The sequence below is a fragment of the Erythrolamprus reginae genome, unplaced genomic scaffold (assembly GCF_031021105.1).
Source record: "Erythrolamprus reginae isolate rEryReg1 unplaced genomic scaffold, rEryReg1.hap1 scaffold_340, whole genome shotgun sequence".
Lineage (NCBI taxonomy): Eukaryota > Metazoa > Chordata > Lepidosauria > Squamata > Dipsadidae > Erythrolamprus > Erythrolamprus reginae.
In genome coordinates this window covers 1-14117 of record NW_027248706.1, presented here as the reverse complement: position 1 = coordinate 14117, position 14117 = coordinate 1, and the positions used below count along the sequence as shown (strand labels likewise).

Below are 14117 nucleotides of genomic sequence, written 5' to 3'. Positions count from 1 at the left end.
TGGCTGTTGGCTCAGCCCCGCTGCCAGCCCAGCCACGTGGAGGGACATCCCCCTTTGCCTTCCCCCCCAGCCAATCAGGGCCCGCCCTCCTGCGGCCCACGTGGCCAGGGCCTGGAACACGCAGCCTACCTTGCTGGCTTCACCCGCTCGGCTCCGGCCGCCTACTGAGGGACCGGCCAATGAGAGCGCGGCTTCCCCAAGGTGGCGCGGCTTCCCATTGGGCCGTCCGTCAAGGAAGGGCTGAAGCCCCGCCTCCCGGGGGCAGCGAGGCGAAGTTCGCTTGCAGGCGCGCCCAGGTGGCAGGTGGTGGTGGCGGCCGCCGCAGTAGCCCAGCGAGGGAAGCCCGCGCGCAGCTCTTCCCCCGGCCGGGCTGGGCGGCCATGGCAGCGGCCGCTGGGGCCGGAGGCGCCGTCTCGCAGGAGGGCTGGTTCCGCGAGACCTGCAGCCTGTGGCCCGGGCAGGCGCTCTCGCTGCAGGTGGAGGAGGTGCTGCACCACCAGCGCTCGCCCTTCCAGGAGATCCTCGTCTTCCGCAGGTGAGCCCGCCCGGAGGGGAAAGGCCAGCAGGGCGATCGCGTGCTGCAGGGAAACGTGGCCCCGGTGGGGTTCGAACCTGCAGCAGCCCCGGGTTCCTCCAATCTCGGCTTGGCTTGGCTTTGCCTTGGGTGGGTGGCCCAAAGGAGCCGCCCTGCGCTGGATCCCAGAAGGTGGCGAGGATCGACCGGCTCTCCCTTGGCAGACAGCCGTACACGCACAGAGAGAGAGAGAGAGACTAACACACATACACAGATTCAAACACACACACACACATATACACAGAGCCTTACACATACACAGAGAGAGAGACATACATACAGAACCTTACATACAGAGAGAGAGAGAAAGACAGAGAGCGAAGCACACAGAGCCTTACACACTCAACACACATGCACAGCCTTACATACACACACACAGAACGGGGATTTTGCAGGATCCTTCCCCTAGAGTGGGGAAGGAATGGGGATTTTGCAGGATCCTTCCCCTAGAGTGGGGAAGGAATGGGGATTTTACAGGATCCTTCCCTCAAGAGTGGGGAAGGAATGGGGATTTTGCAGTATACTTCCCTCAAGAGTGAGGAGGGAATGGAGATTTTGCAAGATCCTTCTCCCGGATCGGGGAGGGAATGGAGATTTTGCAGGATCCTTCCCCTGCCATGTCCACAGAACTGGCAGGGGAAAATTTTGAATTTCAGCCCTGGCCCAAAGTTCTGTAAGTCAGTGGCCTCCCTTTGAATCCTTTTGCTTAAAACTCAGCGGGATCCTTCCACCCTCCTCCCTCTCTCTCCTTGGCAGCAAAACGTACGGGAACGTCCTGGTCCTTGACGGAGTCATCCAATGCACTGAAAGAGATGAGTTTTCCTATCAGGAAATGATTGCCAACCTCCCTCTCTGCAGCCATCCAAATCCTCGGAAGGTGAGCCTTCTCAGGTCAGCCGATGCCCAGCTTGCCTTGCTGTGGGCTACTTGGGGCTGGGGACAGCTCAATGAGGTATCTGCCCATGCTTTTACAGCAGGGGTCCCCAAACTTGGCAACTTTGAAGACTTGTGGACTTCAACTCCCTAGAATTCTCCAGCCAGCTCTTAGTTTCACTTTGCTGAAGTCAAGATACAGTGGTACCTTTACCTAAGAACATCTATACTTATGAACTTTCCTAGATAAGAACCAGGCTTTCAAGATTTGTTTGGCACTTCTCAAGAACCATTTTCCACTTACAAACCCGAGCTTCCAAAACTGTAACCAGAAAAGGCAGGGAGAAGCCTCCGTGGGGCCTCTCTAGGAATCTCCTGGGAGGAAACAGGGTCTCCACCCTCCCTGTGGTTTCCCCAATCGCATGCCTTATTTGCTTTTACATTGATTCCTATGGGAAAAATTGCTTCTTCTTACAAACTTTTCTACTTAAGAACCTGGTAACTGAACGAATTAAGTTGGCAAGTAGAGGTACCATTGCATATTACGCTTACTGCATACCCACCATCTATTATGAAAGTTTACCCCTCTACAGCTGGCTGGGGAATTCTGGGAGTTGAAGTCCACAAGTCTTAAAATTGCCGAGTTTGAAGACCGATGGTTTACAGACCTACCAGGAGATGGTGTCCACGGAGCCCAGTGTCTTCTCTTGGTGTTGCTCTACCCTGGAGTAGCCTTTCCCTGGGGAGACTTCTGGTCTGGTCACAGCTGCCCCGTTGGGATGAACAAAACATTCAAATGTTACATAGATCGATAGAAAGATAGAATTCTTTATTGGCCAAGTGTGGTTGGACACACAAGGAATTTGCTGCAGATGCTCTCAGTGTACATAAAAGAAAATATACATTTGTCAAGAATCATGAGGTACAACACTTACCGTATTTTTCAGAGTATAAGACACACCGGAGAATAAGACGCACCTTAGGTTTTGGGGAGGAAAATAAGGAAAATAATCTGCTTATCAGATATTGATCTGGCTAGCATCCCAAGTCTGGTCAGTTTCAGCACATTATTTTATTCCCTGGTTAGGGCTTTAAAAAAAAACCTTATTTGGAAAGAGTAACAATGAAAGAGCTTGCAAGCCAGTAAGAGCTGGGAACATTGTTAGCACCTGGTTAGGGCTGGAAAGAAACATTTGGAGCAAGTTAGAGCAATGAAAAAAAGCCTGCAAAGACTTAGAGCTTGGAAACCAAACACTAATTGCATAAATACACTTAGATCCATGAGTCAACTGAAATAGTTGACTAATCATATTTCTTTCTTTTTCTTTCTTTCCTTTTCTGTTACCTTTCCTTTCCCCCCCCCCCTTTTCTTTCTTTTTTCTTTACCATGCATAAATTCAGTGTAAGCTTAAGTGATAACCGGGTAATTAAATAAGAACAAATTATAGTAAACATACTTAATTGATTTAGAATGTATGTATACTGCGCAAAAAAGTAAAGGGATCACTCAAAGAACCCATCCTAGATCTGAATGAATGAAATATTCTCATTGAATCCTTTATTCTGTACAAAGTTGAATGTGCATGTGAAGTTGATTGTCAATCAGCTTTGCTTCCTAAGTGGACAGTTTGATTTCACAGAAGTTTTATTTACTTGGAGTTATATTGTGTTGTTTAAGTGTTCCCTTTATTTTTTTGAGCAGTGTAGAAAAAAGAATGGTAAACTGCTGAAATGTAAGCTTAAAATGTTTTATCAGTTTTGTTTATTTTAATTGTTTAATTATAAAAAAGATACTATTGGTCAACTATTTCTGTTGACTCATGCATTTAAGCGAACTGTTTCTAAGTGTATTTATACAATTAGTGAATTCTTAATTTGCAAATACAGTTATTTATCTATATCGTATCTACCTACCTACCTATCTATCTATCTATCTATCTATCTATCTATCTATCTATCTATCTATCTATCTATCTTATCATATCGATTTCTAGGTTGCCCTTCTCCGAAGACTCAGGGCGGCTTGCAACATAGAGATACATACAAAAACACAGCATGGTAGAAATCAAAGTTAAAATGGACCAATTAAAAATCTAAAATCTTCTAAGCGTACTAAAATAACAATCCCTAAAAACCCATTTCTAAGAACCGTTCACTCACATTCATACATATCGCAGTCATAACATGGGCCAGGGCATAAAGTTCAACAGCCCCCAAGTCTGCCGGCAAAGATGTGTCTTCAACAACTTCTGAAAGGCCAGGAGAGTGGGGGGAAGCAGTGCGAATCTCGAGGGGCAGTTAATTCCAAAGGGCCGGAGCCACCACAAAGAAGGCTCTTCCCCTAGAATGTTGCTACAGCAACATTGTAAGCTCTCTTGGGGGCCTCTTTATCCACATAAAAGACTTGGATGGAGATTTACCTTGTAGCTTCAGGCATTCACCTTCTCCGCTTTCTGTCCAGATTCTGATTATCGGCGGTGGCGATGGAGGAGTCTTAAGAGAAGTGGTGAAACATCCTTCCGTTGAGTCGGTAATACAGTGTGAAATTGATGAGGTAGGCCTTGCTTTGCAAAATTTGATGGGCTCTGGTGGGGCTGCTCTAATGTTCATTTCCTTCCATCTCCTCCCACAAGCCCATCACATGAACCGTACATCTTCTGCCAGCGTATCCTGCAACTCCCAGCAGCTTCCGGCCAGATGCTGAACAGAGGCTGACCTTGAGAACCTAAAAGGAATTTGTCATGGCATGCAGTCACACACACACACAAGATCCCACAGCAAGAAACATTGCAAAAGAAGATAGTATAATGTGGCAGGCGAAAACCTCCAAGCATTCTGGCTTCAGCCTGACACATGGGAGGCTATAGTAGGAAGCAGCGTTGTAAGGTTGCAGAATTGCTTGGGTGTGATAGAATAGAATAGAATAGAATAGAATTCTTTATTGGCCAAGTGTGATTGGACACACAAGGAATTTGTCTTGGTTCATATGCTCTCAGTGTACATAAAAGAAAAAGATACATTTGTCAAGAATCATGTGGTACAACACTTAATGATTGTCATAGGGATCAAATAAGCAATGAAGAAACAATCAATATTAAGAAAAAATCTTAGGATGCAAGCAACAAGTCACAGTCATACAGTCCTAAGTGGGAAGAAATGAATGATAGGAATGATGAGAAAAAACTAGTAGAAATAGAAGTGCAGACTTAGTAAAAGGTTTGAGGGAATTATTTGTTTAGCAGAGTGATGGCATTCAGGAAACAACTGCCCTTGTGTCTAGTTATCTTGGTGTGCAGTGCTCTGTAGCAACGTTTTGAGGGTGGGAGTTGAAACAGTTTGTGTCCAGGATGTGAGGGACCGGCAAATATTTTCACCGCCCTCTTTTTGGCCTGTGCACTATACAGGTCCTCAATGGAAGGCAGGTTGGCAGCCATTGTTTTTTCTGCAGTTCTGATTCTCCTCTGAAGTCAGTGTCGGTCTTGTTAGGTTGGGTGTGATTGAAACCTTCCGTCCCGATATTTGGGCTTCCAGTCTCAACATTCTCAGCAAGGGCTGTGCCGAATCCTGTCCCTTTGCTCATGTCTTGGTTTGCAGTACTGTGCAAGATTCAGGTTTTGTTTACCACCTGGAGCCTTCCAAGGTCTATTGTCCTCAAGAAGTTTATTCCAAAATTTGACTGAAATCCATCTCCTTGCAGTTTGGATGGGGAAAATTAGCCCCAAATCTTGGACCAGGACTGTTGTCTTTAGTTCTCCTCTGTCCCCAAACCCAAAGTCATAATGCAGAGGTCTTCAAACTTGGCAACTTTGAGACTTGTGGACTTCCAGCTCCCAGAATCCTGGGAGTTGAAATCCACCAAGTCTTTAAAGCTGCCAAGTTTGAAGACCTCTGCCGTAGTGGAACCTTGTCCTGGTTAGATTTCATCAGGAGAGGAGGATTCCAACTCGCACAATCTTCCAGAGTCGGGTGGAAGAGGAAATTAAAAAGGCGTGAGGCCCAGGAGGCAGAAAATATTACTTGTCCCAACTGGAGGGTGAGGTTTTTAAGTCTGGAACAGGACGTTCTTCGCCAAAGAAAATCAGTGAAAATCAAAATTCCGGGGCAGGAATGTTCAGGGAAAAGATACCAGGAATGTTCAGGGAGTGGATTTACTCCCTTCAAGTCCTCAAACAACCTCTAGGTTTCCAGATGTTGGGAGGCAGAAAAACAAGAGAGCAAGCCACCAAATTACATTTCCTATCAAAGTTAACTACTGTGGTTTGTTAATCTTCTATTTACTATTTATTTCTTGGGCTGTTTACTTCTGATTTTATGGTCAGCTTAATAATAATAATAATAATAATAATTATTATTATTATTATTATTATTTATTAGATTTGTATGCCGCCCCTCTCCAAGAACACGGGGCGGCTCACAACAATAATAATGTACAAATCCAATATTTAAAAACACAATTTAAAAACCTTTATTAATAAAATAATCACACAACCCAATCAAACCATAAATAAACCAATTAGGGGAAGTGTCAATTTCCCCATGCCTGGTGGCAAAGGTGAGTTTTCAACAACTTACGAAAGGCAAGGAGGGCAGGGGCAGTTCTGATCTCCTGGGGGAGTTGGTTCCAGAGGGCCAGGGCCGCCACAGAGAAGGCTCTTCCCCTGGGCCCCGCCAGACAGCATTGCTTAGCCTTATTGGGCTCAAGAGCACAGCTTGGTAAGAGGGGTGAATGGATGCAGGAAAAACTGAAGCAGGTAGCATTAGCAATAGCATTTAGACTTATATACCGCTTCACAGTGCTTTTGCAGCCCTCTAAGTCATTTACAGAATCAGCATATTGCCCCCAACAATCTGGGTCCTCATTTGACCCACCTCGGAAGGATGGAAGGCTGAGCCAACCTCACCGGTGGTGAGATTTGAACTGCTGAACTACAGCCAGCGATTATCTGAAGTAGCCTGCAGTGCTGCACTCTAACCACTGCGGCACCTCTATAGAGCCTGCAGGTAGGTAGGACTTCCGAATTAATTCTGCACTCTGATTACAGAATTAGGACTAAGCAATGGAAGTGGCTTAGTGGTGGCTGCAGATAGATACAGATTAGCAGAGTTGGAAGGGACCTTGAAGGTCATCTGTCCCCTGCCCAGGGAGGAGACACTACCACTTCTGACAGATGGCAGTCCAGTCTCTTCTTGAAAGCTTCCGGTGATTAAACTCCCACAACGTCTGAAGGCAACTTCTGTTCTATTGGCCGATTGTTCTCACTGTCGTTATTTCCAGGTTGAGTCTTTCCTTTGATTGATTTCTATCCATCATTCCTTGTCTGGCCTTCAGGTGCCTTGGAAAATAGCTTGACCCCCCTTCCTCCTCTCTGAGGCAGCCCCTCAAATATTGGAAGACTGCTATCACGTCCCCCTGGTCCTTCTTTTCCCTAGACTAGCCAGGCCCAGTTCCTGCAAGCGTTCTTCGTATGTTTTAGTCCCCAGTCCCCTAATCCTCCTGTTGCTCTCCTTGGCGTGTGGGGACCAAAACTGGATGCAGTACTCTAGGTGGGGTCTTACTAAGGCTTTATAGAGTGGTACAGTGGCACCTCTACTTACGAACTTAATTTGTTCCATGACCAGGTTCATAAGTAGAAAAGTTTGCAAGAAGAAGTAATTTTTCCCATAGGAATCAATATAAAAGCAAATAATGCAATTGGGGAAACCACAGCGAGGGTGGAGGTCCTGTTTCCTCCCAAAAGATTCCTAGAGAGGCCCCACAGGGGCTTCTCCACGCCTTTTCCAGCCCTGTTTCCTCCCAGGAGATTCCTAGAGAGGCCCCACGGGGGCTTCTCCACACCTTTTCCGGCACTGTTTCCTCCCAGGAGATTCCTAGAGAGGCCCCACGGAGGCTTCTCCCCCGCCTTTTCTGCCACTGTTTCCTCCCAGGAGATTCCGAGAGAGGCCCCACGGAGGCTTCTCCACACCTTTTCCGGCACTGTTTCCTCCCAGGAGATTCCTAGAGAGGCCCCACGGGGGCTTCTCCACGCCTTTTCCGGCCCTGTTTCCTCCCAGGAGATTCCTAGAGAGGCCCCACGGAGGCTTCTCCCCGCCTTTTCCGGCCCTGTTTCCTCCCAGGAGATTCCTAGAGAGGCCCCACGGAGGCTTCTCCCCGCCTTTTCTGGCCCTGTTTCCTCCCAGGAGATTCCTAGAGAGGCCCCACGGAGGCTTCTCCACGCCTTTTCCGGCCCTGTTTCCTCCCAGGAGATTCCTAGAGAGGCCCCACGGAGGCTTCTCCCTGCCTTTTCTGGCCATGTTTCCTCCCAGGAGATTCCTAGAGAGGCCCCACGGAGGCTTCTCCCTGCCTTTTCCAGTTATAGTTGCGGAGGCTCGGGTTTGTAAGTAGAAAATGGTTCTTAAGAAGAGGCAAGAAAATCTTGAACACCCGGTTCTTATCTAGAAAAGTTCGCAAGTAGAGGCGTTCTTAGGTAGAGGTTCCACTGTATTAGTATCTCCCCTGATTGTATCCCTCTGTTAATGCAATTTAGGATTTCTAGGCAACTATTGCAGCTACAATTCAAAGGGTTGAGATTAATTTCTACAGCTTCTCCAGGTAGAGGTAGAAAAACCTCTAAAAGTCCCAGAAAAGTGTGTAATATGTGATGAAAAGGAACTTTCTTTTGTCCCATTGATTGGCAAAAGAGTTCCTCAGTTACACCGAGTGACAGTTTGGGCTTCAGCCACTCCTGAAATGGCCCCATTAACTTCGTGAAACGCACGACTCCAAATGTTGCAGGACGTGATCCAGGCCTCTAAGAAATATCTCCCCGGCATGGCGGTGGGCTACTCCAGCCCGAAGCTGACCCTCCACGTTGGGGACGGCTTTGAGTTCATGAAGCAGAACCAAGAGGCTTTCGACATCATCATCACCGATTCTTCTGACCCCATGGGTGAGTCTGGGGGGAGCTGCTGGGTCTTCTCTCAATCCGCCTTTTTTCCTGATTTTGGTTGAGGCTGGAGTCCCCAAACTTGGCAACTTTAAGACTTGTGGACTTGTAAAATAACATTATGAATCATTGATAAAAGGATGAACAAATTCAATTCAATTTAAACGTTTAGAAACTCAAAACTTTCATTTATACTGATAGTAAAGATCTTAAAAGCTGTAATCAGTATTTAGGTCTGATAAATTTATAGATATGAATTTATCTCTTCTTCCTTTCTTCTTTTATTCTTAATTTTTCCTCTTCTCTTTCCTTTTTTCCTTCCTGCTCTTTCTCTCTTCAGTTTTATTTCCTTTAATATATGTAAGCGTGTATTTTGATTTATAACTGTATACTCTAAATTCATATACATTTGTACCAATATTTGCATAGTCCTATTTATCTTCAATAAAGATTGTATTTTCTTAAAAAAAAAAAATACTTGTGGACTTCAACTCCCAGAATTCTCCAGCCAGCGTCACCTCTTAAATGCCATCTTTCAAGGCTGAGGAGACCAAGGCATTGCAACCTGGTCTCATAAGGGAGGTGCTCCATTTCCTTGATCATTCCTGTTGCCCTTTTTTTGCACCTTTTCCTCAGTTTTAATCTGACGAGTTGACCTAATGCTGTTTTAACCCCTTCTTTCTTGCCAGGTCCAGCAGAAAGCCTGTTTAAGGAATCCTATTACCAGCTGATGAAAACTGCCTTGCGGGATGATGGGATTCTCTGTTGCCAAGGTGATTCCCGGCTTGAGTGTCCTCTTTGGCCTTGTATTTTTTCCCAAAATTTTGTTTTTAAGATCCCCCTTAGAGATGGGTGAACAGTGCAGTCAGGCAGTTGGGAAAGCGAGTAGAAAGCTTGGCTGCATAGCTAGAGGTGGAACAAGCAGGAAGAGGGAGATTGCGATCCCAATGTATAGAGCGCTGGTGAGACCCCATTTGGAATCCTGTGTCCAGTTCTGGAGACCTCACCTACAAAGAGATATTGATAAAATTGAACAGGTCCAAAGATGGGCTACAAAAATGGCGGAAGATCTTAAGCATAAAACTGATCAGGAAAGACTTCATGAACTCCATCTGTACAGTCTGGAGGACAGAAGGAAAAGGGGGGACATGATCGAAACATTGAAATATGGTAAAGGTTAAATAAGGTTTGGGAGGGAAGTGTTTCTAATAGGAAAGTGAACACAAGAAACAAGGGGGCACAGTTTGAGGTGAGTTGGGGGAAATATCAGAAGCAACGTGAGAAAATATTATTTGACTGAAAGAGTAGTAGATGCTTGGAACAAACTTCCAGCAGACGTGGCTGGTAAATCCACAGGAACTAAATTTAAAGATTCCTGGGATAAATATATATCCATCCTAAGATAAAATACAGGAAATAGTACAAGGGCAGACTAGAATGGACCATGAGGTCTTTTTCTGCCGTCAATCTTCTATGTTTCTAAGAATCCCCCAAGCAGTCTGAATCGGGGGGGGGGGGGGGGGGGTTCAACATTTTTCCCTACCTGTCCTGTGGGCGTGGCAGGGGAAGGAGACTTGAAAATCCCAATTCCCTCCCCACTCCCGGGGGAGTTTGCAAAACCCCTGGATCCCTAGTTCTCGATGGGCAGACCTTCGTCTCTGGGCTGGCTTAAAAAGACGGAGGCATGTAGAAACTCAGAAAAACCGAGTCTATTCAGTCATGAATTACTCCCGCAGCGCTTTTTATAAAGGCAAGAAAAAACAGGATGAAGCTTGCAAGGAAACGACCTCTCCGACTCTGGGCTGCCTCAAGAGAAGACGAGTAGCCAGCCGCCAGAATTGCATTTGTGCAATAATGGAAAACAAGCCCCTTCACGAGCAGGAATCAAAGTCTCACAGGGGGACACAAGAGAGCAAGAGAGACTTTGGCCATTTTCTTTTTTTTTTTGCTTCCATGCATTCGCATGAATAAAAATAGCTGGAATCGTTCTCATGTGCGCAAGTCCCCTGGTGAGATTTTGCGTCCTGCGCATGTGCAGAAACAAAATCTCGCTGGGATGCGCAGACGCCAGCGACCCAAAGCTGTGCACACAGCTCCAGTTTTACTACCAGTGTGGTGCCCTCATCCATTCCATACCAGTAGGAACCGGATACTGATATGGACATATTGTGGAGTAAAATAATAAAAATATAATAATAATAATAATAATAATAATAATAATAATATTATTATTATTATTGTTGTTGTTGTTATTATTTAAAAGAGAAGACAACCAGGGCCAGGCAGATTGTGGGGTGTGGTGGGTTTCTTTCTTTCTTTCTTTCTTTCTTTACTTACTTACTTACTTACTTACTTACTTACTTACTTACTTACTTACTTACTTGAGTCTAAGGAGAAGGGCGGCATAAAAAAAATCAAATAAATGAATTAAATAAATAAATAAATAAAATACTTATTTATTTGACTTGTATGCCACCCAATCCCGTAGGACTCAGGGCAGTTTACAGCAATATAAAACAGAATATAATATCCCTTTTTTCTCTCTCTCTTTGACCAGGGGAATGCCAATGGTTGCACCTCGACCTCATTAAGGAGATGCGCCAATTCTGTAAATCTCTCTTTCCGGTGGTCGAATACGCCTACTGCACCATCCCCACGTACCCCAGCGGCCAGATCGGCTTCATGCTCTGCAGCAAAAATCCAGTAAGGACTGAGAGGGGTTGGGTTTATTTTTAGTTTTCCTAAAATTGAACAGGTCCAAAGATGGGCTATAAAAATGGTGGAAGGTCTTAAGCATAAAACGTATCAGGAAAGACTTAATGAACTCAATCTGTATAGTCTGGAGGACAGAAGGAAAAGGGGGGACATGATCAAAACATTTAAATATGTTAAAGGGTTAAATAAGGTTCAGAAGGGAAGTGTTTTTAATAGGAAAGTGAACACAAGAACAAGGGGGCGCAATCTGAGGTTATCTGGGGGAAAGATCAGAAGCAATGTGGGAAAATATTATGTAGATGCTTGGAAGAAACTTCCAGCAGATGTGGTTGGTAAATCCCCAGTTACTGAATTTAAACCTGCGTGGGATAAGCATATATCCATCCTAAGATAAAATACAGGAAATAGTACAAGGGCAGAGTAAGTGGACCATGAGGTCTTTTTCTGCTGTCAGTCTTCTATGTTTCTATGCAAACGAGTAACACACAGCTGATATTTGGGTTTTCCCGCCCTTTGTGCGAAATCTTCCGCAGAACACAAACTTCAGGGAACCGATCCAGCTACTCTCTCAGGAACAAGTGGAAAAAATGAGCCTTAAGTATTACAACTCCGACGTCCACCGAGCGGCTTTCGTCTTGCCAGAGTTTGCACGAAAGGTAAACCAGGCGTAGAATTTATTTTTTGCTTTCTCTTCCCTCCATCCTGAGCTTGGATGTTAGTTAGCGTGACAAATCCTGCAAGTTAATGGACGGATCTCGTTCTCGGCCACTGCCGTTGCGTTCCTCTTTCCGTAACCTCTCCTTAGTTGTATTTGATCTCAGCCTCTCATCGTCTCCCCTTCCCTCCTCCAGGAAAAATGGGATGGGCCTGGTTTATCTCTTTTGGCTGCAATTAGAAGAGGCAATTGTGGATTATTTTAAATTTAAAAGAATTCTGGCAATTGAAGTCCACGTGTTTTTACCCAACCCGTTTCTTGTTTAAACAGCTCTGTTTTTTCTGCTTTTCTCTCCATACACACCCTCCCCTCCCCTTCCCCAGGCACTGAGTACCGTGTAAAAACGCCACCAGACAGCTTGGCTTCTTCTCTCGAATTTTCTGGAGGTCTCGCAAGTGGTACCACCGTGGCAGCAAATTTTCTCTCCGGGCGATGGCTCGGCCCTCTCGTCTTGCAAGTCCGGGCCAGTTGAACGTTCCTCCCCCCCCATCCCTTCCTATTATGTATTTAAAAGAAAAGGACTGGGCGTTCGGCCCCTGGCAAGACTCATAACACTAATTCAAGCCTTGGTTGCGTGCTTTGCGGTTTGGTGGTGGCTCTTTCCAGAACTGAGTATTATTAAGCCAGCTGGCGTTTCCCTTTTTTAAATGCCCCGATTCGTGGCTCTGTATTTATAGCTAACAAATATTTCCCCTCCCCTAAAAGGCTCTCTTTTTAACACACACACACCCAGTAATTCATCAGAGGGGGCCTGGTTTGGCAGATAACCCACTGCACCCCAACAATGGGGTGTTTTCCAAAGAGCATCTTTTCCCCCTCACTCGCACCATGTTCGTCTTCCTGGGGAGAAGCACAACCTTCTCTTTTCAGCTTTGGGATATTTTTTCTGCCTTCAGAAGCCACTTTTTAGCATCCGCCAGGCTGGAAAACACTGCTTTGCCTGCCCCGCCCTCAAGACAAAAAAGGCGTTTTAAATCTTCCTTCCGTTTAATGTTCCCCACTGGAAACGTCAGTTACGAGGGTCGTCCAGAAAGTAAGGCACCACATTTTTTTTCTTACTGAACAAAAATGAAACTGACATACAAGAAAGAATGATGTTCCTTCGACACACCCTATTTTTCCATGTCATCTCCGTCCCGTTCTATGGCCTTGCTCCAGCGAGACACAAGGGCGAGCATGCCCTGTGGGTACCACTCCTTGTTCTGGTCACAAAGCCATTTCTGCCCTGTGCGAATCACCTCTTTGTCGTCTTCAAAATGTCTTCTGCGACTAACCGTAATTCTGTCGACTGCAGATTCTCCATAAACTGTACACAAAACGTTTGTGAATGTTCCCACAGTGAGAAATTCAATGATGACCCGCTGCTTGTGACGTACATCCCTTACTAGACGCCATTTCGAAACACGGCTGCAGCTACGCTATCTGTCTGAAGAAACACAAAATCTGCACACGTGCTCCTGACAATTCAAATAATGTGTACTGCTCAAAAAAATAAAAGGAACATTCAAATAACACATCTTAGATCTGAATGAAGGACATATTCTCATTGAATACTTTGTTCTGTACAAATTGAATGTGCACAACAGCATGTGAAATTGATTGCCAATCAATGTTGCTTCCTAAGTGGTACAGTTTGATTTCACAGAAGTTTGATTTACTTGGAGTTGCATCGTTCCCTTTATTTTTTTGAGCAATGTATATCTAAAGTTTTGCATTCGTACTACAGTGATCCGTCATTTTTCGTCCAAGACCACCTGTGAAAAACGAATTTCCGTGAAGTAGAGGAAAGATATTTTTTTTATGTATTTAACGAGTATTTGGACTTTTAAAACCCACCCTTTGCATTAAACAGTCATTCTATAATGTTTCTCAGCTGGAATTACATGTGATATCCTACCAGTTTCTTTAACAGTAGTTACTATAGAAGAATTTTATGAATTTTGAATGGATTTAAAATTTTCAATGGATTTAAGCCCCCCTTTGAAAACCCGTGAAGTAGCGAATCCACGAAAGATGAACTGTGAAGTAGCGAGGGATTATTGTAGACTGAGAAAAAAAAATGTGGTGCATTGCTTTCTGGGCGACCCTCGTATATAATGGGAGTGTTTCCAACTGACCAGCCTTTTGGGGGGGGGGCTTTTTCCACACTCACCACTCCCAAAGAACTATTTGTGAATCATGTATCTATGTTTAAATGGGGGGCAAAAGCAGCCTGGAAGTGGAATTACTACCCCCCCCCCAGAAAATGTTTTGTACGAAAATGAAGAACTGCCCCCCCCCCTTTTAAGAAGATAAACCTTGGTGGTGCGTTTTGCAA

The 14117-nt window shown here is 45.1% G+C and overlaps 1 protein-coding gene across 1 annotated transcript; it reads left to right on the top strand.

Annotated features, from left to right (window-relative positions):
* Window positions 1-299: 299 nt before the first annotated feature.
* Window positions 300-13947, top strand: LOC139156147 (spermidine synthase). The gene is made up of 8 exons (XM_070731449.1): window positions 300-535; window positions 1331-1451; window positions 3909-4001; window positions 8220-8373; window positions 9060-9143; window positions 10928-11073; window positions 11619-11741; window positions 12124-13947. Exons 1-8 carry the CDS (start codon window positions 381-383, stop codon window positions 12139-12141), a joined length of 894 nt encoding a protein of 297 aa, XP_070587550.1. The 5' UTR covers window positions 300-380; the 3' UTR covers window positions 12142-13947.
* The last annotated feature ends 170 nt before the right edge of the window (window positions 13948-14117 follow it).